Source organism: Ranitomeya variabilis, chromosome 3 (assembly GCF_051348905.1).
Source record: "Ranitomeya variabilis isolate aRanVar5 chromosome 3, aRanVar5.hap1, whole genome shotgun sequence".
Lineage (NCBI taxonomy): Eukaryota > Metazoa > Chordata > Amphibia > Anura > Dendrobatidae > Ranitomeya > Ranitomeya variabilis.
The window spans coordinates 777,287,316-777,313,175 of NC_135234.1; the positions used below are offsets into that span (position 1 = coordinate 777,287,316).

Consider the following 25,860-nt stretch of genomic DNA (forward strand, 5'->3'; position numbering starts at 1 on the left):
AGTGTGGTCCCTCCCAACAGCCGGGCTGGGTAGTGTGCGTAGGAATGTGGTCTGTCTTCGGTGGAGGGGCAGTGATGCATGTCCTTCAAGGTCGAAGGTTGTGGAGCTCCTGCTGAGGATGGGCTTCAAGGCGATTGACATCTATGCCTTGATACATCCCTATTCCACACCTGAGTTTGATGTCAGCTTTGTTCGGCCGGAGGGGCTTGAACTTTTCTGGTCGAACTATGAGTTGGCAAAAAATGAGCCCGGCTGGCGAGACTTTGCCGTTCAGGCGGTGTCTCGCAAAAATCAAGTCAAGAAAGTGACCGTGATGACATGTAACGAGTCACTTTCTTGTTATGACATCATGACGTGGCTTGGCCGGTATGGAGAGGTAGTGGAGATGCCAAAGAAAAACCGTGACGAGTTTGGTATCTGGTCAGGGGCCTGGATGTTTATGGTAAAACTTAAGCGTTCAGGTGGTACGGTTGCCCACATACCATCATCTGCCTTCCTGGGTAGGGATCGTATCCTGGTCTTCTACCAGGGGCAACAAAAGCTCTGTCACAAGTGCGGCGACCCCACACACTTCAGCGCAAACTGCACTGTGCAGAAGTGTGCATTGTGTGGGGATGTCGGCCATCTTGTTGCATCTTGTGTGGAGATTAGGTGCCACCTGTGTGGTGAGTTAGGTCACCCATTCAGCCGTTGTCCTCGCTCCTTCGCTAACGCAGTCGTGACCCCGGTGGGAGAAAGCCGTGAGGCTGATTCTGCTGGGGAAGGGACTAGCAAGGGTGAGGGAGCTGAGGGGCCAAGGAAGAAAAGCAATAAAAAGATGCCTGCCCAGCTAAGGCATCTAGACAAGCGCAGACAGGATAGGGAGCTGGGCGAGCCTCGGGCTACTGGGGTGGCCCCTGTCCTGGATGCCAGTCTTGCTGCTGAGGCCCCAAGGGATGATGAGTTGGATGAGGAGGTCAGGAGGATCCACAGGGAGGAGAGTGCCACTGCCTCAGAGTCCTCCCATTATGAAAGTATGGATGAGGATAAAAGGCAGTGGCTAGAGGACAAGCGTAAGCTCGGCACCAAAAAGAAGAGAAAGGAGGGAGAAAAAAAATCTTCTCTCACTCTGACCAAGGTACCTAAGGAAGGAAAAACCAACTCCCCTCTGGTTGGTCTTTCTAACCGGTTCCAAGCCCTTGAAAACATCTCTTCCTCTGAGGAGGAAGCTGAGGGTGAGGTTCTGGCTTCGGCGGGGCTCACAGGGGGCGCCGAGTCTCCTCCTTCTGGGAACGTAAGATCTTTGGAGGGAGGGACTGGCCCAGAGTCCGAAGACGAGGACGAAAAAAATAAAAAACGCGTGGAAATGGACACCTCCATGTCATTAAAGAGGTGGAAGGATTCCTCCTCTGAGGCAGAGGATAAGGGGAGTGGGAAAAAGAAAGCCATCTAACTCAATCACCAATGATGGCGGAACCCACTCCGTTGACGCTGGCGTCCATTAATGTCGCCAGCATAAAGTCAAATACAGCTAGATTTGCGGCCTTTGATTTTCTCAGCCGGGTTGAAGCTGACATTTTCTTTTTGCAAGAGACCAGGCTGCCAAACATGGCAGATGTGTTTAAAGCTAAGAGGGAGTGGAGACTCGGACCCTCCCATTGGTCTCTTGCGGCCGAGCCGTATAGCGGAGTGGCGGTCCTTTTTACCGCACCGGTGGAATGCCGACGGGTTATTGAGTTAGAAATGGGGAGGTGCCTGATCTTAGATGTCCTCATGAAGGGACAAGAGCTCCGGCTCATTAACATCTATGGTCCCCAATCTAAGTGGGACCGGAAGTGTCTCTTTATGAGGATCAAGCCCTACCTTTTTACAAGTCGGCAGGTTGTCTTTGGAGGGGACTTCAATGCTGTCACGAGGCCCCGAGATAGAGGAGGTTCCAGAGACAAGCTGACTTACGATAGCGTCGCCCTTAATAGTATAGCTAGTGAGGCTCGCCTGGTGGATGTCCATATTCGGCACACCCCAGGCCACGAGGGGTTCACCTATCATAGAGGTAACTGTAGGTCCAGAATAGATAGGTTTTATTTAAAGGAGTATGTGAGCAAGCCGGGTACTTATTCCAATGGAAGTAATATGATAAATAGCAATTGGATAAAACTTAACCTTTAATAGGTTTGTATAAAGTACTCAAACATAAATCACACCACAATACCAAATAACAAGGAAAAGAACCCTTTTGTGTAAGTGAACCCTATCAAACACAGAATGAAAAAGGAAAAACAATTTTTTAAAAAAACAAAAAACAAACACATCTGACAGTACCAAGGAGTCACTTTAGACCATGCGTATAGTAGGGTCAATGGTTCCGTAAATATCCTTCCTCCTGTGCTCCATACAGGATACGCTCAATTATATAATGTATATTGGGCTATGTCCCAATTCTCCATAAAACAGGCCCATGTGTATAGGGCTCTAATAGAGATATTGTTGGGAACAAGTAGTGGATTTCAACCATGATTATCGCCAATTATATCTTATTTATCAATACACATATGTGGCAATGAATCCTGTGATCATGTGTAGTAAACAATGAACCCAATTGTCACTTAATATCACTATCAAATGAACCTGACATAATCAGTCATGGACAAAAACAAAAGCCACATGTGTTACCATTATATAGTAGATACTGTCAGAAATTTATAGCAGCATAAGAGAGGCTATATAAACATTATGTGGCTAAACAACAAATCACTGATTGGCCAATATTCAGGGACCATGCTGCCCCATGTGAATTCAGCATAGGCGTCCCTATTAGTTACCACAGTGCAGCCACCATCCTTATGTTTCAGGCACTGTTAGCCCCGGGCATCAATATGTGTATATCTCACAACATAGAGCCCTGTATAAACTGTTAGATCTCACCCACTGTTGGAGAGAGTTAACGTATCTCTCAAGAGGATGAGCTTGCCCCTCGTGCAGTTGAAGCGTCTCCCGACGCGTTTCGTCCGATTGGACTCATCAGGGGAGTGAGAAAACTGCCGCTTTACAGATCTTTCCCCATCTGTGCTTTAAAAGCGCTAAGTACGGAGGCGCGTCTTTAGGGCTCCGCCCCTGGCGTGTGACGCGCTTCCTATCATGCGCACAATGTGTTTAGTATGTCAGAGCAGTCCTACGGGCTGTGGAACGCTGGTTGTCATGGAGATGGAACGCAAGCGCTCCACTCCATTATAAAGCGCCGCCCGGCACACCAATCATGTAAGCTCCATACTCTCATATTATTAAAAAGAGACCCTCTCGAAATTCGTCTCAAATAGACCGAGTAACACAATAGTAATGCCCAAATGTGTATAATGAGCATATCCGTGGAACTCAGTGCATGTATGGATGGACCAACCGTTTTTAAGAAAAGGTCCTATCCCCCCATCAGATATGTGCAGTGTTTTACCTGACCAACGATGTTAGACACCGTCAAAATGGTTTGCCGAGACCAGATGATGTAGACTAAATTATCTAATAAATGCAAATGAAAAATTAATTATTAAACGAACCCCGATTCATTGAGAATTTAGGAGAAAGACGTGAAAAAAAGGAGCCAATATGTGATAAAATCCTGCCGCAAAAAAGGATAAGAAAAAGTGCGGAACACCACCGACATATGGGACTTGACTCGTACAAAGGGATGAAAGAAGGCTCCCTATTTCACTCCTACCACAAAACACTACACTCCTGGTACCTACCTAACGCGGAGGTTGCCACCCTAGAGAGAACCCTACGCCAGTGGCACCCCCACTCGACGACGGCTATCCCTAAAATACCTATCCCTGTAGTCCCTGAATAGGACAGAGAGGGAGGAGAGGCCGTACTAATGGGAATGGAGGATTAACCAGAAAATACTCATTTATTATAGCATGGGTTGGAATGGCATAGGGGTATGTGCCTAGAACTGATAATGATGGCTAGGATCCTGCCTCACGCGGGGGTTGGCACCCTAAATGTGTTGCGTTATGGCGCCCCCACTCACCGAGGACTGTCCCTACCTGAAATATCCCTATAGCCTCTATAGGAGGACTATGTATGTAAGGAAACAAGGCAAAAAGGAAAGAAAAGAAAAAGAAGGGGAAGGGGGGAGGACTTCCCTATAGAAAGCAGTTATACGGTTGTAATTCATTCAGCCCTAATGGTTGGACTGTCTTGAGATAGAAAATCCATCTACTTTCTTTTTGAAGGATGAGTTTGTCCCAGTCCCCCCCTCTAACAGGTGATGAAATTCTGTCTATCCCCACAAAGGTGATTTTCTTGGGGTCACCTTCGTGGAAAGAGTTCATGTGGGTTGCCACTGGGGTTTCTCTGTCATTCACAATATCCCGAAGATGTTCTCCCACCCTCTTTCGGAATTCCCTCTTCGTCTTGCCCACATACTCCAAACCACACTCACAGCTTGCTTTATAAATAACCCCTTTAGTGCGACAATTGATGAAATGTCGGATGGTGTAGGATCTGCCTGTTACATTGCTCATGAATTTCTTAGTGTTTACTATGGAGGAGCAAGCCTTGCATCTGCCACATTTGAAACAGCCCTTGGTGTTATCAAGACGTGAATTGCGATTACCTTTAGGATCATAGTGGCTATGAACCAGCCTATCACCCAAAGACCTCCCTTTCCTGTACGTGATTTGTGGATATGGGGAAACATGCTCTTTGATGTCCCTGTCCATTAACAAGACCGGCCAATGCTTTTTAAAGATATCTCTGATGTTATCTGCCCCATTGCAATATTTAGTGATGAACCGGATGGTCATATCGTTCTCTGGCTTCTCGGATGGCACTAAAGGGGTTATTTATAAAGCAAGCTGTGAGTGTGGTTTGGAGTATGTGGGCAAGACGAAGAGGGAATTCCGAAAGAGGGTGGGAGAACATCTTCGGGATATTGTGAATGACAGAGAAACCCCAGTGGCAACCCACATGAACTCTTTCCACCAAGGTGACCCCAAGAAAATCACCTTTGTGGGGATAGACAGAATTTCATCACCTGTTAGAGGGGGGGACTGGGACAAACTCATCCTTCAAAAAGAAAGTAGATGGATTTTCTATCTCAAGACAGTCCAACCATTAGGGCTGAATGAATTACAACCGTATAACTGCTTTCTATAGGGAAGTCCTCCCCCCTTCCCCTTCTTTTTCTTTTCTTTCCTTTTTGCCTTGTTTCCTTACATACATAGTCCTCCTATAGAGGCTATAGGGATATTTCAGGTAGGGACAGTCCTCGGTGAGTGGGGGCGCCATAACGCAACACATTTAGGGTGCCAACCCCCGCGTGAGGCAGGATCCTAGCCATCATTATCAGTTCTAGGCACATACCCCTATGCCATTCCAACCCATGCTATAATAAATGAGTATTTTCTGGTTAATCCTCCATTCCCATTAGTACGGCCTCTCCTCCCTCTCTGTCCTATTCAGGGACTACAGGGATAGGTATTTTAGGGATAGCCGTCGTCGAGTGGGGGTGCCACTGGCGTAGGGTTCTCTCTAGGGTGGCAACCTCCGCGTTAGGTAGGTACCAGGAGTGTAGTGTTTTGTGGTAGGAGTGAAATAGGGAGCCTTCTTTCATCCCTTTGTACGAGTCAAGTCCCATATGTCGGTGGTGTTCCGCACTTTTTCTTATCCTTTTTTGCGGCAGGATTTTATCACATATTGGCTCCTTTTTTTTCACGTCTTTCTCCTAAATTCTCAATGAATCGGGGTTCGTTTAATAATTAATTTTTCATTTGCATTTATTAGATAATTTAGTCTACATCATCTGGTCTCGGCAAACCATTTTGACGGTGTCTAACATCGTTGGTCAGGTAAAACACTGCACATATCTGATGGGGGGATAGGACCTTTTCTTAAAAACGGTTGGTCCATCCATACATGCACTGAGTTCCACGGATATGCTCATTATACACATTTGGGCATTACTATTGTGTTACTCGGTCTATTTGAGACGAATTTCGAGAGGGTCTCTTTTTAATAATATGAGAGTATGGAGCTTACATGATTGGTGTGCCGGGCGGCGCTTTATAATGGAGTGGAGCGCTTGCGTTCCATCTCCATGACAACCAGCGTTCCACAGCCTGTAGGACTGCTCTGACATACTAAACACATTGTGCGCATGACAGGAAGCGCGTCACACGCCAGGGGCGGAGCCCTAAAGACGCGCCTCCGTACTTAGCGCTTTTAAAGCACAGATGGGGAAAGATCTGTAAAGCGGCAGTTTTCTCACTCCCCTGATGAGTCCAATCGGACGAAACGCGTCGGGAGACGCTTCAACTGCACGAGGGGCAAGCTCATCCTCTTGAGAGATACGTTAACTCTCTCCAACAGTGGGTGAGATCTAACAGTTTATACAGGGCTCTATGTTGTGAGATATACACATATTGATGCCCGGGGCTAACAGTGCCTGAAACATAAGGATGGTGGCTGCACTGTGGTAACTAATAGGGACGCCTATGCTGAATTCACATGGGGCAGCATGGTCCCTGAATATTGGCCAATCAGTGATTTGTTGTTTAGCCACATAATGTTTATATAGCCTCTCTTATGCTGCTATAAATTTCTGACAGTATCTACTATATAATGGTAACACATGTGGCTTTTGTTTTTGTCCATGACTGATTATGTCAGGTTCATTTGATAGTGATATTAAGTGACAATTGGGTTCATTGTTTACTACACATGATCACAGGATTCATTGCCACATATGTGTATTGATAAATAAGATATAATTGGCGATAATCGTGGTTGAAATCCACTACTTGTTCCCAACAATATCTCTATTAGAGCCCTATACACATGGGCCTGTTTTATGGAGAATTGGGACATAGCCCAATATACATTATATAATTGAGCGTATCCTGTATGGAGCACAGGATTAAGGATATTTACGGAACCATTGACCCTACTATACGCATGGTCTAAAGTGACTCCTTGGTACTGTCAGATGTGTTTGTTTTTGTTTTTTTAAAAAATTGTTTTTCCTTTTTCATTCTGTGTTTGATAGGGTTCACTTACACAAAAGGGTTCTTTTCCTTGTTATTTGGTATTGTGGTGTGATTTATGTTTGAGTATTTTATACAAACCTATTAAAGGTTAAGTTTTATCCAATTGCTATTTATCATATTATTTTATTTAAAGGAGGAAGCTGTCTCTTCAGCAGTGTCTGTTGTTGAGGTGGAGTTCTCCGACCACTGTTTAATTTTGTTTTCTCTGAATGTTACAGAGACCCTCCGGATGGGAAGAGGCTTTTGGAGGCTCAATTCGTCTCTCTTGGAAGAAGCGGAGATAAGACAGTCCTTTGAGGATTTTCTTCAGAGCCAGGTACCCTTACTGGATCTTTGTAGTAGTAGGTCAGAGTGGTGGGAGATGTTCAAGGAAAGGGTGGCGAGATTCTTCCGCCAGCTCTCGAGCCTCAGGAGTCTGAGCAGGTACCGCCTGTATCAGAGTCTGAGGAGGAAACTCGAGCATCTTGTCTCAACTGGAGGTAGCCGCGAGGAGATCTCCAGAGTGAAATCTTTGCTTATGAGGTGTCAGTACGATAGACACGCATCTTTGGTTTTTGAGAGGGATTACGGGAAGTACCGCTCGCCCGACCCTTACAGAAACTGCAAGATGTCAGTGAATAGTAAAGTGGTTACAGGACTGGTCGACACTACGGGGTCCCTGAGGCGATCCAGATCAGGGATCCTGGAGGTTGTCAGATCCTTCTACTCACACCTCTTGGGGAAGAGGGATCTTGATTGGGATGAGATGTCGGCTTTCCTGGCAGAAGCTGTCCCCGAACCAGGGGTAGACCCCTCTCTTGACGTTTTGACAGAAATGATCAGGGAAGAGGAAGTTCAGTTGGCGATTGAAGGGCTTGCCCCCAAAAAATCGCCTGGTCCAGATGGCTTAACATCTGAATTCTATAAGACCTTTAAGGACGTTTTGGTTCCCCTCTTGACTGAGGTATTCAATGAGTGTCTTTCCTCGGGCACTCTGCCGAAGTCAATGAGGAGGTCTGCTCTGATCATCTTGTCAAAGGGTAAGGACCCATCCTGCATTGAGAATTGGCGTCCCATAGCGCTTCTCAATGCAGACAGGAAGGTTCTGGCAAAGGTGCTGTTTAATCGGCTGGTGAAATTTGCACCCCGACTCCTTTCGGGGGCCCAGCATTGCTCTGTTCCAGGCCGCAGCAGATTTAGTGCTGTGCTCTGTGTCCGAGAGGCAGCGGAGCAGGGTAGGGCTGGTCACTGGAAGGGGTACATGCTGTCACTGGACCAGGCAAAAGCGTTTGATCGGGTTAATCACGAGTACCTCTGGTCCGTCCTTCTGAGATATGGCCTGCCGGGGGGGTTTGTTGATTGGCTTAAGACCTTGTACAGTGGGGCAGAGAGTTTCCCGCTTGTGAATGGTTGGATTGGCAGCTCTTTTGAGGTTGGGTCCGGTGTTCGCCAGGGTTGTCCCTTGAGCCCGCTGCTGTACGTGTTTGCGATTGACCCTCTTCTTAGGAGGGTGGAGCGTGGACCGTTGGCCGGGATCGGGATGGATCAGTCAGCACCGGAAGCCACTCTGAGGGTAGTGGCGTATGCCGATGATGTCACTGTGTTTGCTTCCTCTCACGAGGAGGCAGAGTGTCTGATGTCAGAGGTAGATCGCTACTCGGAGGCATCCGGGTCCAAGATCAACCGGGATAACTGTGAGAGTCTCTGGCTGGGAGGAGGAGATCCTGGTTTTGAGCTCCCGGACACCCTTCCAGGACCCAAAGTCTCTGCAAAAGTCCTTGGCATCGAATTTGGCCAGGGGGATTACCCCAAACAAAATTGGGACAGCAGGCTAGAGATCGCCACTCAGAAGGTGAACCAATGGAAGGGTTGGTCTTTGACCCTAAGGGAAAGGGTAAACCTGATCAAAACTTACCTGCTCCCTTTACTGATTTATCTGGACAGTGTGTGCATCTTGCCGGAATGTCTCTGGACTCGGGTCTACAGTTTGTTCTTCCAACTGTTATGGGGGAATAGACTGAACCTGGTCAAGAGGGAGGTTACTTACCGTACGAGGAGACTAGGAGGGTTGGGTATGGTCAACCCTGTGGTATTCCTTGTGGATACCTTCATTAAGATCAATATCGCAAACCTCTGGAAAGAGAGGGCTCCTCCGTGGGTATTCTCCTGTAGGGGATGGTTTCAGCCTTTCTTCCAGGAATGGGAGACAGGAGGGCAAGTGAAGGATCTTCGCACACTGCATGGACATCTTCCGGCTTACGCTACCTTGGTTCTGAAGGTAATTCGTCGGTGGGGTCTGGGAATGTGGGAGATCAGGACTCTGCCAAGGAAACTACTTGACAGTAGGGTTCTGTTGACCCATTTCCAGAGGCCTCTGGCGCTCAGGGACTGCCCAAGTCGGGATCTTGGGGTGGGTTTGCATGTTTTGAATTCTATCAGGATCCCCTCGAAGTTTTGGGACTTGGCTTGGCGCTGCTTCCATGGGAAACTGTGTGTGAGGGACAATCTGAAGTGTAGGAGCTCTGAGGACAGGAATTGTCCTCGGGAGCATTGTGGTACCTTGCTGGAAAGCATGGACCACTTCCTGCTTCATTGTCTCTTCAACACAGAGGTGTACAACAGGGTGGGCGCCTTCATTGGCTGGTCTCGGCTGGCCGGTCTCTCCTATGCGGAATGGGCCTATGGAGCATTCGGAGACCTGGGTGGTCGGGACCCATGCACCTTATTTCTAGTTAGCGCAGTGGTTAGGTATCACACGTGGAACGCACGGTGCTTAGTATCGACGCAACGAAAAATCCTCCCAGTGGACGATGTGTTTAGGACCATACTCGGTGACCTGGTGAAGGTGCGCTCTCTGGAGTATGGGAGACTGGGCGCACGGAGGGCCGCGCTCCTCTGGAGGGGCTTTTCTTTTAGTGTGCCCTAGTCTGGTCATCTCCTTTCCTGGTGGTGGGCTGCTGCTGACACTGTAGATTTTTGTTTTGTTTGATTATACAGTGATGTAGGGCTGCAGGCGCCGAACTTGGGCTTCGTGTTTTGTAATTATTGTGGTGTGTGCTGCTGTATATATTGTATATAGGGATATAGATTTGGGTGTAGGTGTTAGGTTGGGTGGCGGGAAAAGGGGGGAGGTGGGATTATCTTGTGGGACTATGGGACACTGGGTTGTTTGGGGGAAAAACTGGCACTGCCTGATCTGGCCTATGGACGTTGGACATGGACTGAGGCATGAGACGCAGGACCAGCTCTCAGGTCAGTGCGGGGGGTTGGGAATGGAGGATAGCTTGTAGTATTGTATATATTTGTAGTTATTTTATTTAAAACTAAAAAAAAAAAAAAAAGTTCATGTATATAGTCATTGCCATTGTTTATTTTATTTGTTATTATTATTTTGTTTGGTGACCGGACCTGAAGGTCAAAGTAGTTATTCTGTATATACTGTGTGAGAGGAGAGAATGAGCGGCTGGACCAGTGTTCAGTATACTGATTATTTTCTGGCTAATATTTTTGTTATGTTTTCTGCTATTATTGTTGTTATGTTTTTCATTTTTATAATAAAAGATCTACAGGATGTAACTCAGGATCAGTAATGTATGTACACAGTGACTGCACCAGCAGAATAGTGAGTGCAGCTCTGGAGTATAATACAGGAGGTAACTCAGGATCAGTAATGTAATGTATGTACACAGTGACTGCACCAGCAGAATAGTGAGTGCAGCTCTGGGGTATAATACAGGATGTAACTCAGGATCAGTAATGTAATGTATGTACACAGTGACTGCACCAGCAGAATAGTGAGTGCAGCTCTGGAGTATAATACAGGATGTAACTCAGGATCAGTAATGTATGTACACAGTGACTGCACCAGCAGAATAGTGAGTGCAGCTCTGGAGTATAATACAGGATGTAACTCAGGATCAGTAATGTAATGTATGTACACAGTGACTGCACCAGCAGAATAGTGAGTGCAGCTCTGGGGTATAATACAGGATGTAACTCAGGATCAGTAATGTAATGTATGTACACAGTGACTGCACCAGCAGAATAATGAGTGCAGCTCTGGAGTATAATACAGGATGTAACTCAGGATCAGTAATGTAATGTATGTACACAGTGACTGCACCAGCAGAATAGTGAGTGCAGCTCTGGGGTATAATACAGGATGTAACTCAGGATCAGTAATGTAATGTATGTACACAGTGACTGCACCAGCAGAATAGTGAGTGCAGCTCTGGGGTATAATACAGGATGTAACTCAGGATCAGTAATGTAATGTATGTACACAGTGACTGCACCAGCAGAATAGTGAGTGCAGCTCTGGGGTATAATACAGGATGTAACTCAGGATCAGTAATGTAATGTATGTACACAGTGACTGCACCAGCAGAATAGTGAGTGCAGCTCTGTAGTATAATACAGGATGTAACTCAGGATCAGTAATGTAATGTATGTACACAGTGACTGCACCAGCAGAATAGTGAGTGCAGCTCTGGGGTATAATACAGGAGGTAACTCAGGATCAGTAATGTAATGTATGTACGCAGCGATTTATTCTGCTTTATTTCTTTCTTGTCTTCTAGATATGCTTCTCTTCACCAGTGCCATTATCTGGCTCATTACTGCTTGTCATTGTCCACAGGTATGATAAATGATATTATTGATATAAAGTGTTAGTTTTGTGTTACATTATATTGATAGGAGTCTCCATATATTTTTTCTACATATTACAGTCAGTGATGGTTAAAAACCCTGCTTCCTAAAAGTCAATAAAGAACCAAATCCGACAGATGACAAAAGAATATTAGACTGTATAATTTTTATTTTCTAAGGAAAATAATCCAATATTACGCGTCAGTATATGGCAAAAGTATGTGAACCTTCTTGTGAAGCAGACAAGTTGAAGGTGAAATTTGAGTTTGGTGACTTTAGTCAATGTAATGGCAAGTGGTGAGTGGGCGACCTGTTATAAATAAAGACCAGAGATCTATCAAAGTCTGATCTTCACAATATGTTTGAGGAAGTGTATAAAGGTACAAATAAAGAAGATTTCTGAGCACCTCAGAAGAGGAGTTGTTAATGCTCATCGGGCTGGAATAGGTTTTTGGACTCCACCAATCAAAAGACAAACAAATTATGTAAAAATGGAGGAAATTTATCGTAATACCAATATTACCTTCCACAGGCATGGTCGATCAGTAAGGATCACTGTAACAACAAGGCATATGATAGTTTGGAAGGTCACAAAGGACCCCAAGGTAACCTTTAAGCAGCTAGAGGCCTCTGTTATTGACCAACCTGTGTTGGAGTAGTGGTATTGCAACCAGTAGGGGCAGCACTGGCAGGTAACATAGTCAGGAATAGTCAGAAGTCAGTACATGGAGCAGCAATGTAGTTGGGAGGATAAGCAGGAATCACAGTCAGGATATAGCCAGAGGTCGGTACACAGAGCAGCAGTGTATTTAAAGGATCAACAGGTTGTGTAGTTAGGAATCAGCAGAGGTCATAGTGTAGTTGAGAGGATAAGCAGGAATCCTAGAAAGGATACAGCCAGAGGTCGGAACACGGAGAAGCAGTATAGTTGGCAGGATAAGCAGAAATCGTAGTCTGGATATAGCCAGAGGTCGGCACATGGAGCAGCAGTGTAGTTATGGGGATCAGTGGGAATCGCAGTCAGGATATAGCCAGAGGTCAGTACACGTAGCAGCAGTATAGTTGGGAGGATAAGCAGGTAATGTAGTCAGGATATAGCCAGGGGTCGGTACACGGAGCAGAAGTATAGTTGGGAGGATAAGCAGGTAATGTAGTCAGGATATAGCCAGGGGTCGGTACACGGAGCAGAAGTATAGTTGGGAGGATAAGCAGGTAATGTAGTCAGGATATAGCCAGAGGTCGGTACACGGAGCAGCAGTATAGTTGGGAGGATAAGCAGGTAATGTAGTCAGGATATAGCCAGAGATCGGTACACGGAGCAGCAGTGTAGTTGGGAGGATAAGCAGGTAATGTAGTCAGGATATAGCCAGAGGTCGGTACACGGAGCAGCAGTATAGTTGGGAGGATAAGCAGGTAATATAGTCAGGATATAGCCAGAAGTTGGTACACGGAGCACCAGTATAGTTGAGAGGATAAGCAGGTAATATAGTCAGGATATAGCCAGAAGTTGGTACACGGAGCACCAGTATAGTTGAGAGGATAAGCAGGAATCGTAGTCAGGATATAGCCAGAGTTTGGTACACGGAGCAGCAGTATAGTTCGGAGGATAAGCAGGAATTGTAGTCCGGATATAGCCAGAAGTTGGTACACGGAGCAACAATATAGTTGGGAGGATAAGCAGGAATCATTGTCAGGATATAGCCAGAGGTCGGTACATGGAGCAGCAGTGTAGTTCGGAGGATAAGCAGGAATCCTAGAAAGGATGCAGCCAGAGGTCGGTACATGGAGCAGCAGTATAGTTGGGAGGATAAGCTGCAATTGTAGTCAGGATATAGCCAGAGGTCGGTGCATGGAGGAGCAGTGTAGTTGGGAGGATAAGCTGGAATTGTAGTCAGGATATGGCCAGAGGTCAGTACATGGAGCAGCAATATAGTTGGGTGGATAAGCTGGAATTGTAGTCAGGATGTAGCCAGAGGTCGGTACATGGAGCAGCAGTGTAGTTGGGAGGATAAGCTGGAATTGTAGTCAGTATACAGCCAGAGGTCAGTACATGGAGCAGCAGTATAGTTCGGAGAATAAGCAGGAATCACAGGAAATGGCCCGAGGTCGGTACACGGAGCAGCAGTGTATTTAAAGCATCGACAGGTTGTGTAGTTAGGAATCAGCAGAGGTCATAGTGTAGTTGAGAGGATAAGCAGGAATCCAAGAAAGGATACAGCCAGGGGTCGGTACACGGAGAAGCAGTATAGTTGGCAGGATAAGCAGAAATCGTAGTCTGGATATAGCCAGAGGTCGGCACATGGAGCAGCAGTGTAGTTATGGGGATCAGTGGGAATCGCAGTCAGGATATAGCCAGAGGTCAGTACACGGAGCAGCAGTATAGTTGGGAGGATAAGCAGGTAATGTAGTCAGGATATAGCCAGGGGTCGGTACACGGAGCAGAAGTATAGTTGGGAGGATAAGCAGGTAATGTAGTCAGGATATAGCCAGAGGTCGGTACATGGAACAGCAGTATAGTTGGGAGGATAAGCAGGTAATGTAGTCAGGATATAGCCAGGGGTCGGTACACGGAGCAGAAGTATAGTTGGGAGGATAAGCAGGTAATGTAGTCAGGATACAGCCAGAGGTCGGTACATGGAGCAGCAGTATAGTTGGGAGGATAAGCAGGTAATGTAGTCAGGATATAGCCAGAGGTCAGTACACAGAGCAGCAGTATAGTTGGGAGGATAAGCAGGTAATATAGTCAGGATATAGCCAGAAGTTGGTACACGGAGCAGCAGTATAGTTGAGAGGATAAGCAGGAATCGTAGTCAGGATATAGCCAGAGTTCGGTACAAGGAGCAGCAGTATAGTTCGGAGGATAAGCAGGAATTGTAGTCCGGATATAGCCAGAAGTTGGTACATGGAGCAACAATATAGTTGGGAGGATAAGCAGGAATCATTGTCAGGATATAGCCAGAGGTCGGTACATGGAGCAGCAGTGTAGTTCGGAGGATAAGCAGGAATCCTAGAAAGGATGCAGCCAGAGGTCGGTACATGGAGCAGCAGTATAGTTGGGAGGATAAGCTGCAATTGTAGTCAGGATATAGCCAGAGGTCGGTGCATGGAGGAGCAGTGTAGTTGGGAGGATAAGCTGGAATTGTAGTCAGGATATGGCCAGAGGTCAGTACATGGAGCAGCAATATATTTGGGTGGATAAGCTGGAATTGTAGTCAGGATGTAGCCAGAGGTCGGTACATGGAGCAGCAGTGTAGTTGGGAGGATAAGCTGGAATTGTAGTCAGGATGTAGCCAGAGGTCAGGACATGGAGCAGCAGTATAGTTCGGAGAATAAGCAGGAATCACAGGAAATGGCCCGAGGTCGGTACATGGAGCAGCAGTGTATTTAAAGCATCGACAGGTTGTGTAGTTAGGAATCAGCAGAGGTCATAGTGTAGTTGAGAGGATAAGCAGGAATCCTAGAAAGGATACAGCCAGGGGTCGGTACACGGAGAAGCAGTATAGTTGGCAGGATAAGCAGAAATCGTAGTCTGGATATAGCCAGAGGTCGGCACATGGAGCAGCAGTATAGTTGGGAGGATAAGCAGATAATGTAGTCAGGATATAGCCAGAGGTCGGCACATGGAGCAGCAGTGTAGTTATGGGGATCAGTGGGAATCGCAGTCAGGATATAGCCAGAGGTCAGTACACGGAGCAGCAGTATAGTTGGGAGGATAAGCAGGTAATGTAGTCAGGATATAGCCAGGGGTCGGTACACGGAGCAGAAGTATAGTTGGGAGGATAAGCAGGTAATGTAGTCAGGATACAGCCAGAGGTCGGTACATGGAGCAGCAGTATAGTTGGGAGGATAAGCAGGTAATGTAGTCAGGATATAGCCAGAGGTCGGTACACGGAGCAGCAGTGTAGTTGGGAGGATAAGCAGGTAATGTAGTCAGGATATAGCCAGAGGTCAGTACACAGAGCAGCAGTATAGTTGGGAGGATAAGCAGGTAATATAGTCAGGATATATCCAGAAGTTGGTACACTGAGCACCAGTATAGTTGAGAGGATAAGCAGGAATCGTAGTCAGGATATAGCCAGAGTTCGGTACAAGGAGCAGCAGTATAGTTCGGAGGATAAGCAGGAATTGTAGTCCGGATATAGCCAGAAGTTGGTACACGGAGCAACAATATAGTTGGGAGGATAAGCAGGAATCATTGTCAGGATATAGCCAGAGGTCGGTACATGGAGCAGCAGTGTAGTTCGGAGGATAAGCAGGAATCCTAGAAAGGATGCAGCCAGAGGTCGGTACATGGAGCAGCAGTATAGTTGGGAGGATAAGCTGCAATTGTAGTCAGGATATAGCCAGAGGTCGGTGCATGGAGGAGCAGTGTAGTTGGGAGGATAAGCTGGAATTGTAGTCAGGATATGGCCAGAGGTCAGTACATGGAGCAGCAATATAGTTGGGTGGATAAGCTGGAATTGTAGTCAGGATGTAGCCAGAGGTCGGTACATGGAGCAGCAGTGTAGTTGGGAGGATAAGCTGGAATTGTAGTCAGGATGTAGCCAGAGGTCAGGACATGGAGCAGCAGTATAGTTCGGAGAATAAGCAGGAATCACAGGAAATGGCCCGAGGTCGGTACATGGAGCAGCAGTGTATTTAAAGGATCAACAGCTTGTGTAGTTAGGAATCAGCAGAGGTCATAGTTTAGTTGAGAGGATAAGCAGGAATCCTAGATAGGATACAGCCAGAGGTGGGTACATAGAGAATCATATAGTTGGGAAGATAAGCAGGTAATGCAGTCTGGATATAGCCAGAGGTCGGTACACGGAGCAGCCGTGTAATTGGGAGGATAAGCTGGAATTGTAGTCAAGATATAGCCAGAGGTCGGTGCATGGAGGAGCAGTGTAGTTGGGAGGATAAGCAGGAATTGTAGTCAGGATGTAGCCAGAGGTCGGTGCATGGAGGAGCAGTATAGTTGGGAGGATAAGCAGGAATTGTAGTAAGGATATAGCCAGAGGTCGGTACACGGAGCAGCAGTGTAGTTGGGAGGATAAGCAGGTAACGTAGTCAGGATATAACCAGAAGTCGGTACACGGAGCAGCAATGTAGTTGGGAGGATAAGCAGGTAACGTAGTCAGGATATAGCCAGAGGTCGGTACATGGAGCAGCAGTGTAGTTGGGAGGATAAACAGGTAACGTAGTCAGGATATAGCCAGAAGTTGGTACACAAAGCAGCAGTATAGTTAGGAGGATAAGCTGGAATTTTAGTCAGGATATAGTCAGAGGTTAGTACACAGGAAAAGCAGTATAGTTGGGGAGATAAGCAGGAATCGGTGTCAGGATATAGCCAGAGGTTGGTACATGGAGCAGCAGTATAGTTGGGAGTATAAGCAGGTGTCTTAGTCAGGATATAGCCAGAGGTTAGTACACAGGAACAGCATTATAGTTGGGAGGATAAGCAGGAATCGTAGTCAGGAAATAACCAGAGGTCGGTACATGGAGCAGCAGAGTAGTTGGGAGAATAAGCAAGAATTGAAGTCAGGATATAGCCAGATGTCAGTACACGGAGCAGCAGTATAGTTGGGAGGATAAGCAGGTAATATAGTCAGGATATAGCCAGAGGTCGGTACACAGAGCAGCAGTATAGTTGGGAGAATAAGCAGGTAATATAGTCAGGATATAGCCAGAGGTCGGTACACGGAGCAGCAGTATAGTTGGGAGGATAAGCAGGTAATGTAGTCAGGATATAGCCAGAGGTCGGTACACAGAGCAGCAGTATAGTTGGGAGGATAAGCAGGTAATGTAGTCAGGATATAGCCAGAGGTCAGTACACGGAGCAGCAGTACAGTTGGGAGGATAAGCAGGTAATATAGTCAGGATATAGCCAGAGGTAGGTACACAGAGCAGCAGTATAGTTGGGAGAATAAGCAGGTAATATAGTCAGGATATAGCCAGAGGTCGGTACACGGAGCAGCAGTATAGTTGGGAGGATAAGCAGGTAACGTAGTCAGGATATAGCCACAGGTCGGTACACAGAGCAGCAGTATAGTTGGGAGGATAAGCAGGTAATATAGTCAGGATATAGCCAGAGGTCGGTACACAGAGCAGCAGTATAGTTGGGAGGATAAGCAGGTAATGTAGTCAGGATATAGCCAGAGGTCAGTACACGGAGCAGCAGTACAGTTGGGAGGATAAGCAGGTAATATAGTCAGGATATAGCCAGAGGTAGGTACACAGAGCAGCGGTATAGTTGGGAGGATAAGCAGGTAATATAGTCAGGATATAGCCAGGGGTTGGTACATGGAGCAGCAGTATAGTTGGGAGGATAAGCAGGTAATGTAGTCCGGATATAGCCAGAAGTTGGTACACGGAGCACCAGTATAGTTGAGAGGATAAGCAGGAATCGTAGTCAGGATATAGCCAGAGTTTGGTACATGGAGCAGCAGTATAGTTCAGAGGATAAGCAGGAATCACAGGAAATGGCCAGAAGTCTGTACACAGAGCAGCAGTGTATTTAAAGGATCAACAGCTTGTGTAGTTAGGAATCAGCAGAGGTCATAGTGTAGTTGAGAGGATAAGCAGGAATCCTAGAAGGATACAGCCAGAGGTGGGTACATGGAGAATCATACAGTTGGGAAGATAAGCAGGTAATGCAGTCTGGATATAGCCAGAGGTCAGTACACGGAGCAGCAGTGTAGTTATGAGGTTAAGCAGGTAATATAGTCAGTATATAGCTAGAGGTCGGTACACAGAGCAGCAGTATAGTTGGGAGGATAAGCAGGAATCGCAGTCAGGATATAGCCAGATGTCGGTACACAGAGCAGCAGTGTAGTTGGGAGGATAAGCAGGAATCATAGTCAGGATATAGCCAGAGGTCAGTACACAGTGCAGCAATGTAGTTGGGAGGATAAGCAGGTAATGTAGTCATGATATAGCCAGTGGTCAGTTCATGGAGCAGCAGTATAGTTGGGAGGATAAGCAGAAATCGTAGTCAGGATATAGCCAGAGGTCAGTTCACGGAGCAGCAGTATAGTTGGGAGGATAAGCAAGAATTGTAATCAGGATATAGCCAGAGGTCGGCACAAGGAGCAGCAGTATAGTTGGGAGCATAAGCAGGTAATGTAGTCAAGATATAGCCAGAGGTTGGTACATGAAGCAGCAGTATAATTGGGAGGATAAGCAGGAATCACAGTCAGGAGATATCCAGAAGTTGGTACATGGTAGCAGCAGTATAATCTTGAGCATAAGCAGTAGGTGGAAAAAAAAAGCTTAATAATCTCACAAAGAAGGAAGTTCAGTGCCAGGTTTAAGTAGGGTGCTCAATCAGGAGATCACAGTGTGGAGCCAATCAGGAACTTAGGGTGGAGACAATTAGGAACAACCCAGTTACTAATGTCTAGGTTAGCAAGAAACCCAAGAGCTGCTGGGTTAAAGTCCTGCCAGCCTCTCTCACATTAGCTAATGTTAATTATTATTATTATTATTATAGCGCCATTTAATTATATGCAGGATTGCAAGAGAAAACCATTGATCTCCAAAATACCTCACCCTTCCGCAGTTTGCTACAGATCAACTGGATGAGCAAGAAGGCAGCGGGACATTGTTTTGTGGAAGGATGAGACCAAAATAGTGACTTTTGGTTTTAATGAAAATTTTTATGTCTGGAGAAACAAAGAGCCACAAGGATCCTCAGATATCAGATACTTCAATATGTAGAGAAAAGGGAAAATAATTGAGTATCTCGCCTGATGCTCAGACCTCCGCAGTCTGCAGAGCTCGCTTTGTAACCATTACAAGGTCTCATAACTACAAGATTATTATTCTTTCATGGCACCAAGTGATTGGTGTCAAAACTTCAACTCATCCCACAAAAGCCAAGTCCTCATTTGTGAATGTGGCCTGAAAAACAAAAACCTTATGGCTTTTAGAAGAAGAGGAAAAAATTTGCAGAGCAAAATATTGCATGGTGAGTCTGGTGACAGATAACGCCGCCATCTCACTGCACACGTGACGCGGTTGTGACTGTGAAGGGGAGACTCTGCTTCTCACACTTCTACAATCACTGATCACAACAGGCTGACAGTGAACTGAGCGCCCCCCACAGACACTGCTCACATCCACACTGCACTTCTTACTGCCACCACTCGCAGTTTTGTGCCCTGGGTAACACGCTAGCACACACTCTACCCTGCCTCCCCAAGCTTCAGATAGGCACACGTCTTACACTCTGGTAGACACACGGTAACACAGCCAGATATCCTTTCCCTCTTCATACTTGTGGGTACATTTATAGCATTAAGGAACAAACTAATTTCAATTTATATTTAATATATGAAAAATGTTACAAAGATGAAATAACAAAAAGACAAACAAGACAAAAATAGTATAAAGCAAAAAGGGCTAAAGAAAGAAAGCTCTGACAGATTAGATTGGCTAATTGGAGTGATTCTTTGTAGAGGAGTCAACGCGGGAACTTGGACAAATCTACAATCCTAGTTTTCCTCCTGAGGTCTGACATGGAAGGATGAAATATCATAAAGGGTCTCATCCTCAACCCTCATCCTTCCGCCTGGTCAGGACAATGCCTAATGGTGTGGAGGAAAGATGTCTGCAATAATCCTAATGTGGCATATTTTCCCACAGCAACCTCCTACTGTAATACTATGACCGCCATATTTCCAAACAGACTTTCACCATCCTAGACACATCAAGCATGACTCTGATGGACCCATTCTTGTACACATGCGCTGATTAATTTAGGTTTCTGGTGCTCCACATCGCGGCGTGCTCCATGTGTTATATTTCCCAGGTCTATATGGAGGCTCCTTAGAGACACACCTGGGTCTTGGTATTGCCTTAGTGGCTCGTTCACACTGGAGAGTAGCATCCGATGATTCTGTCATGCGAGAGAATAAGGTGCTAAATGCAAATGACCCTCGACTCAGACTCTGCTGCTATTGTGATCCGAGTGTCATCTTAGAGTGATCTGATTCTCTCGCAAGAATCAGATCACAGGTGTGGAGAAGATGGAGAACATCATTTCTCCATCTTCTTCGTTGTGTGAGTCAGCGTATATTGGACTGGGATGACATCCGAGTGCAGTCCGATGTTTTACACGCACCCGTAGGCTTGTATGTGTGCGCGCCGTCCGGAATATGTTGCCAATTTTTGACGGTATATGTTGCCAATCGCAGGGATTTTTTCTCATGAAGACTTGGCGCTGCTCGATAGTGTAACATTACAGTGAGCGTTGTCCGATGAAACATCACATAGCGCTCCTCCGAGTTATACACTGGCTGCTCGCCAGCCTGAACGAACCCTTAGATTGGCTAGTAACTCTTTTAGTTTGCTGTGCACAGTTCCAGTTTTTTCCAGTCTTTTTCTCTCTGGACTTCTTGAGATATCCTACCCACACGTCCAGCACCTCCTAAATTTTCAAGAGTGCAGACTGTAGTGCAGCGGTATCCATGCACTACAGTTGCTGCTGGTGCTGCTCATGTTGCCGCTGCTGAGCGAGGACCAACTGCTTCAAAAGCTCCTCCACCTTGTCACCCGGCTTGAGCTGTAGCGTTGCAGGCTTAATCACTGACATGCAGCACGCTTTGAGGTATGTCTCAGTTCACACTGCCCGCATTCTCCACCATATGTAGTGCAGCGGAATCCACGCTGCGCAATGATGAGGCAGTGACCCAGGAAAAAAGGTTCAATGTAAAGTCTCTTTTAATATTCAGTGTACTCACAAACAGAACATAACTCTGATTCTCTGGATTGCAGATGGTAAAACAAAGACAGTCCGTGACTGGTTGCCGTGGGTGACTCCACCGCCGTGTACGCTGAAGGCGCCAGGCTTTTTGGCTCTGCTTGGCTCTGTGTTGCTTCATGCAGGTAGTGCTCTGCAGAGTTGACTGCCCTGACTGCTTGCAAGATCAAAACTGACACACCCAACCCTCTGCTGCAGGGGTTTTTACAATAACCTGTGGCCGTAGGTCACATGGAAAACCAGGCGAACCTCGCATATAACACCAGTCACTGCCTCACAAGACCAATATCTTCTACCTCATCAGGGCAAAGCAGGGGATCAGATTTGATCACATGAGAGACTGTTGCTCTAAGGGGAAACATTTCTCCTTGTGGACAGTGCCAACCAGTGTAAGGAGACTTATAGACCATGCAAACACAAAACATGCATCTGCACATGGAATGTCTGGTTTGGATTCTTATTCTAAGTCATGTGGCAAAGTTTGTTAAAGGGTTAAAGGGTCGTCTTTGACTTATAGGATTGCTACATCCAGTAGGTGGCAAGAGAGAACAAGTTATTTTCCTTCTGAAGAGACAATTTGCATATTGAAACTTCCAGAGTAGCATTGCATGGCCCATAGTCTCCTTACACTGGCTCGGCACTCTCTGCAAGGTGAAATGTTCCCGATTGGACATCCCCATATGTACCTAAGGAAACTTATGGAGACAAAAGGTGATCATTAATGATGATTGATGGGATTTAGATTTCTCTTTTGTTCATTCTCTTTGCATTTTGTTAATTAATAAAAAAAGTAAAGCTTTTGCCCAGCACTGCACGCAGTGTTATGTTCTCTGGGGCGCCATGGGAAATGCTCTGGTTAACTCTTCCATTTTCTTCCAATCCAGGTTTACAGTGAAAACTATGTCATGACGCAAGACCCCAATGTATTTGATGACCAATACATTGGCTGCTCTGACCAACTCCTGAAGAAGGTCATGCCAAAGGTGCTTCAGAAAGAGAAGGAAAATGTGCAATTTAAGGAAGCCTGGACAATTGCCACTGAGTGGTGGTACGATGTCAAAAATGAGCTGGACCTTCCGGAAGGGTTTGAGGATGAGTATGGGATAGCGCTGCTGACTTTCTCCAACAAGTATCCAGCAGGAAACCCCATATACCAGCAGCTGAATGGGAACCTCACCATAGCGGGAGCCTCCACGACAGAGTACATGGAGAAGTTCCACTTCAAAGCCCTTCACTTCTATCTAACAAGAGCTTTACAGATACTAAAACCCAACTGTGAGGAAACCTACACAACCTACAGAGGAAGTCCTCACTCCAAGGACATAAAGCCGCTATTCAAGTTCGGCACATTCACCTCGTCCTCTTTGAACCTTGAGGCGGCTCAGGTCTTCGGCACAGAATCGCTATTTCAGATCACATCTTGTTTTGGTGCCAAAATTGGTAAATTCTCCTTTTATTCCCTGAAAGACGAAGTTCTGATTCCTCCAACAGAAAAGTTTCTGTCTCTTACGAAACAGAATTCACTCCACATTCTGAAAAGTACCGGAGAGATGTGCAGCTACTTCAACTGCGCCTATCTAAAAGGTAAATGTCCATCCATCTGTTAAGGGTGATGTCCAGAGAGGCTAGAACCATGAAAAGATTCCCCTTCCTTGTAGAATATTCCTCCCTTATGACAGGGTCACGGTCAATCGAGTGCATGGTGTATAAAGATCAAACACAGGCATCCACTCTCCGGAAAATCTTCATTTTATTAGAAAAGTGGAAATACAGAACAACAACTCCCAACATTTTATCCAACACGATTCAACTCCCAACATTTTATCCAACACGATTCAACTCCCAACATTTTATCCATCGCGATTCAACTCCCAACATTTTATTCAATGCAATTCAACTCCCAACATTTTATCTAACACGATTCAGTTCCCAACATTTTATCCAACGCAATAAAACGTTCAACATTTTATCCAATGAAACTAAACTTTCAACATTTTATCCAACGCGATTCAACTTCCAAAATTATTTCCCAACTGAGGTTAACGAGACAAATTGCGGAGGCGGCCGGAAACATCGATTATTGAGCTGAGAGGCATTTTGGATTTCTTCTAAGCACACGGCTTTCCTACCTCATCTAATCTAATAGTGAAACATTGTTGCAATGTCACCTCTTTTATTTCTATGTTTTATATCAGACGTTCTTCTCTTTCTATCATACATTGTACAATGTTGCTAATATTTCCTGGGGCCATGTTCTGGATCAGCCTCTCCTGAAGAATGATAATGCTGGCACGATGAAGACCCAAAGGTTGAAAAATGTGTAGGTTCAATGTTGAGAGTTGTTGTTTTGCATTGATGTCTTTTTACTGCTGTGATGGCAGAGAGGGAACTTCTGTTATTGAGCCATAAATGTCCTTTTGATTTGCAAATGTCAGAACTTTGGAAATCCAAACGATCAGGTTTCCAAAAGATACCAATAAATCTGTTTCAAGAGGAGATAAGAGAGGGGGCGACACAAGAGCCTGACCAAGCTGGGACAGTGACCTTGGTATTTGGGGAATTTAATGGAATCCAGACACAAGACATTAAATACTTTTCTTAGGGAGGGTGGAGTGGGAATGCCCCCAATAATCCGCTCACCTAAAATAGTCCAGAGGAAGGTACCGAGCGTCCGGATATTAGTCTGTATTTTTGTTGCACTTCTTCTAATGATCGAGGACCATTATCATTATGGGCCATTTCTACAAAGCTGAAGAACGCAACCAGTGTCTGTCTGATGCCTTCATTTCCAATGACTTCGATAAGGATGAATGGACCGGACTAATCCCAGGACTGAGGAGCCTGAGGCCGATCTCTGGGTTGGTTTTGGAGTCAGACACAATTATAAAAAAAGTTGTACATTTACATTTTTTTTAACTTTCAGGTGAAAAGAGAAAATCCCCTTTATGCCGCTCAGGTAAGAAAAACTTTAAAGGAGTCTCTGGGGTAATAACTTAATATGGGATATCAATGCTTTAATAATGGAGGGCTCGGGGGGCTCATGATTGGGACAAGCCTTCATTCAGACAGATCCCTGCCGTCAGATAAACGGGCCAACAAACAACTAAGAGCAAAAAAACATTAGAACTAGTGATGATCAAGCACTAAAATGCTCGAGTGTTCGAGTCCAGCGGGTCGGACACACGGACGGGCTCGAGTAACGAGTATAATGGAAGTCAATGGAAGGCAACTCCGGCATTTTCTGGGCTGTGGTGAGTGTGACATGGTCAGACACATCCTGTTAATTTATTAGGGAGGGACTCTGAAACTCACAAAGCCTATGCGAACAATACAAGAAATGCCAAAAAATAGAAGAGCAGGGCCTCGGATACCCCCTGTATTAGAGATAAAGGAGGGATCATACACATTCTGGTCACACTGTCATGTATTGGTCTCTTAGACTCATAAAGGCTATTCGCTAAGTGCCAAAAATTATAAGGAGGGGCTGCGATGCACCCTGGAAGACACGTACAGGAGGCCTCAGAAAACATTTTTTTCCAATTTTTAAGGCGTGGGACTCCTAGACTGGTAAACCCTATGTACTAAGTGCAAGGGCTGAAAAACATTTACTCCTTGGGGGTATACATATGTATATATATATACTGTATATGTGTATATATATATATAATATATATGAGGGCTGTAGAGTTAGGCCTTATATACACCCTGTTAAAATTATTAAGGAGGGCATCATACAGACCCTGGAAACATTTAACTGAGGGCTGCCTAGTGACCCTGTTGATCTGGTGGAGCAGGAGGAAAAGGAGGCGGGAGACAAAAAAAGAAGAAAGTGAACAGTATACCCTTTTCTGGGTGGGGAGAGGTCCATGGAAATACACCAGAAAAAAAGGAACATTAGCAATGGCTTTATGTTCCTCTGCTGTCCTCCGGTGCGGTTATCACGTCTGGGCCAGTCCAGGCCTTGTTCATCTTGGTAAGAGTCAGCCTGTCAGCATCTTCAGCGGATAGGCGGAGGCATCTATCAGTTATAATACCCCCCTAATACCCCCCTGGTTCTAAAAACCACTCCAACAAAATGCTAGCGGCTGGGCAGCCTACGACCTCCAAGGCGTAGAGTGCCAGTTCTTCCATGTGTCCAGCTTGGATATCCAATCGTTGTAAGTCGCGAGGTACAGTCGGTAAGGTTCTCCTTCAGCATCTTCCAAACTTTTCCCTTCTTGTCAGCGTACACCAGGCATTAGGGCCTGGGCGCAGGGAGGGCCTAACGAAACTGTCCCAGACCTTTGATAGTGTTCCCCTGGTTCTGTTGGACCTGTTGTGTGTCTATCTCATCTCTTCTCCTTGGTTGCCCAAGGATCTATGACCTCTGCCGCCAGCGTTGCCAGATGGGAATTTTTGTACTAATTGTTCGTCTAGGGTATTCTGGTATTGTACCATTTTACTTGCCCTCCCTGCCTCAGGAAGGAG

At 45.9% G+C, this 25,860-nt stretch overlaps 1 protein-coding gene across 2 annotated transcripts in view; it reads left to right on the forward strand.

The window, feature by feature from the left end:
• Positions 1 to 25,860, forward strand: part of LOC143817474 (ecto-ADP-ribosyltransferase 5-like) — an 84,587-nt gene that overhangs the window by 24,048 nt on the left and 34,679 nt on the right. The window contains exons 3-6 of one of the 2 annotated variants that reach the window (XM_077298913.1): positions 7,241 to 7,338; positions 11,582 to 11,640; positions 22,278 to 22,977; positions 24,317 to 24,349. In XM_077298913.1, the coding sequence (XP_077155028.1) occupies positions 11,584 to 11,640; positions 22,278 to 22,977; positions 24,317 to 24,349 (790 nt within the window). In that variant the 5' untranslated portion in view covers positions 7,241 to 7,338; positions 11,582 to 11,583. The remainder of the gene's footprint in view (positions 1 to 7,240; positions 7,339 to 11,581; positions 11,641 to 22,277; positions 22,978 to 24,316; positions 24,350 to 25,860) is intronic. The other variant, XM_077298912.1, reaches the window with a different exon arrangement.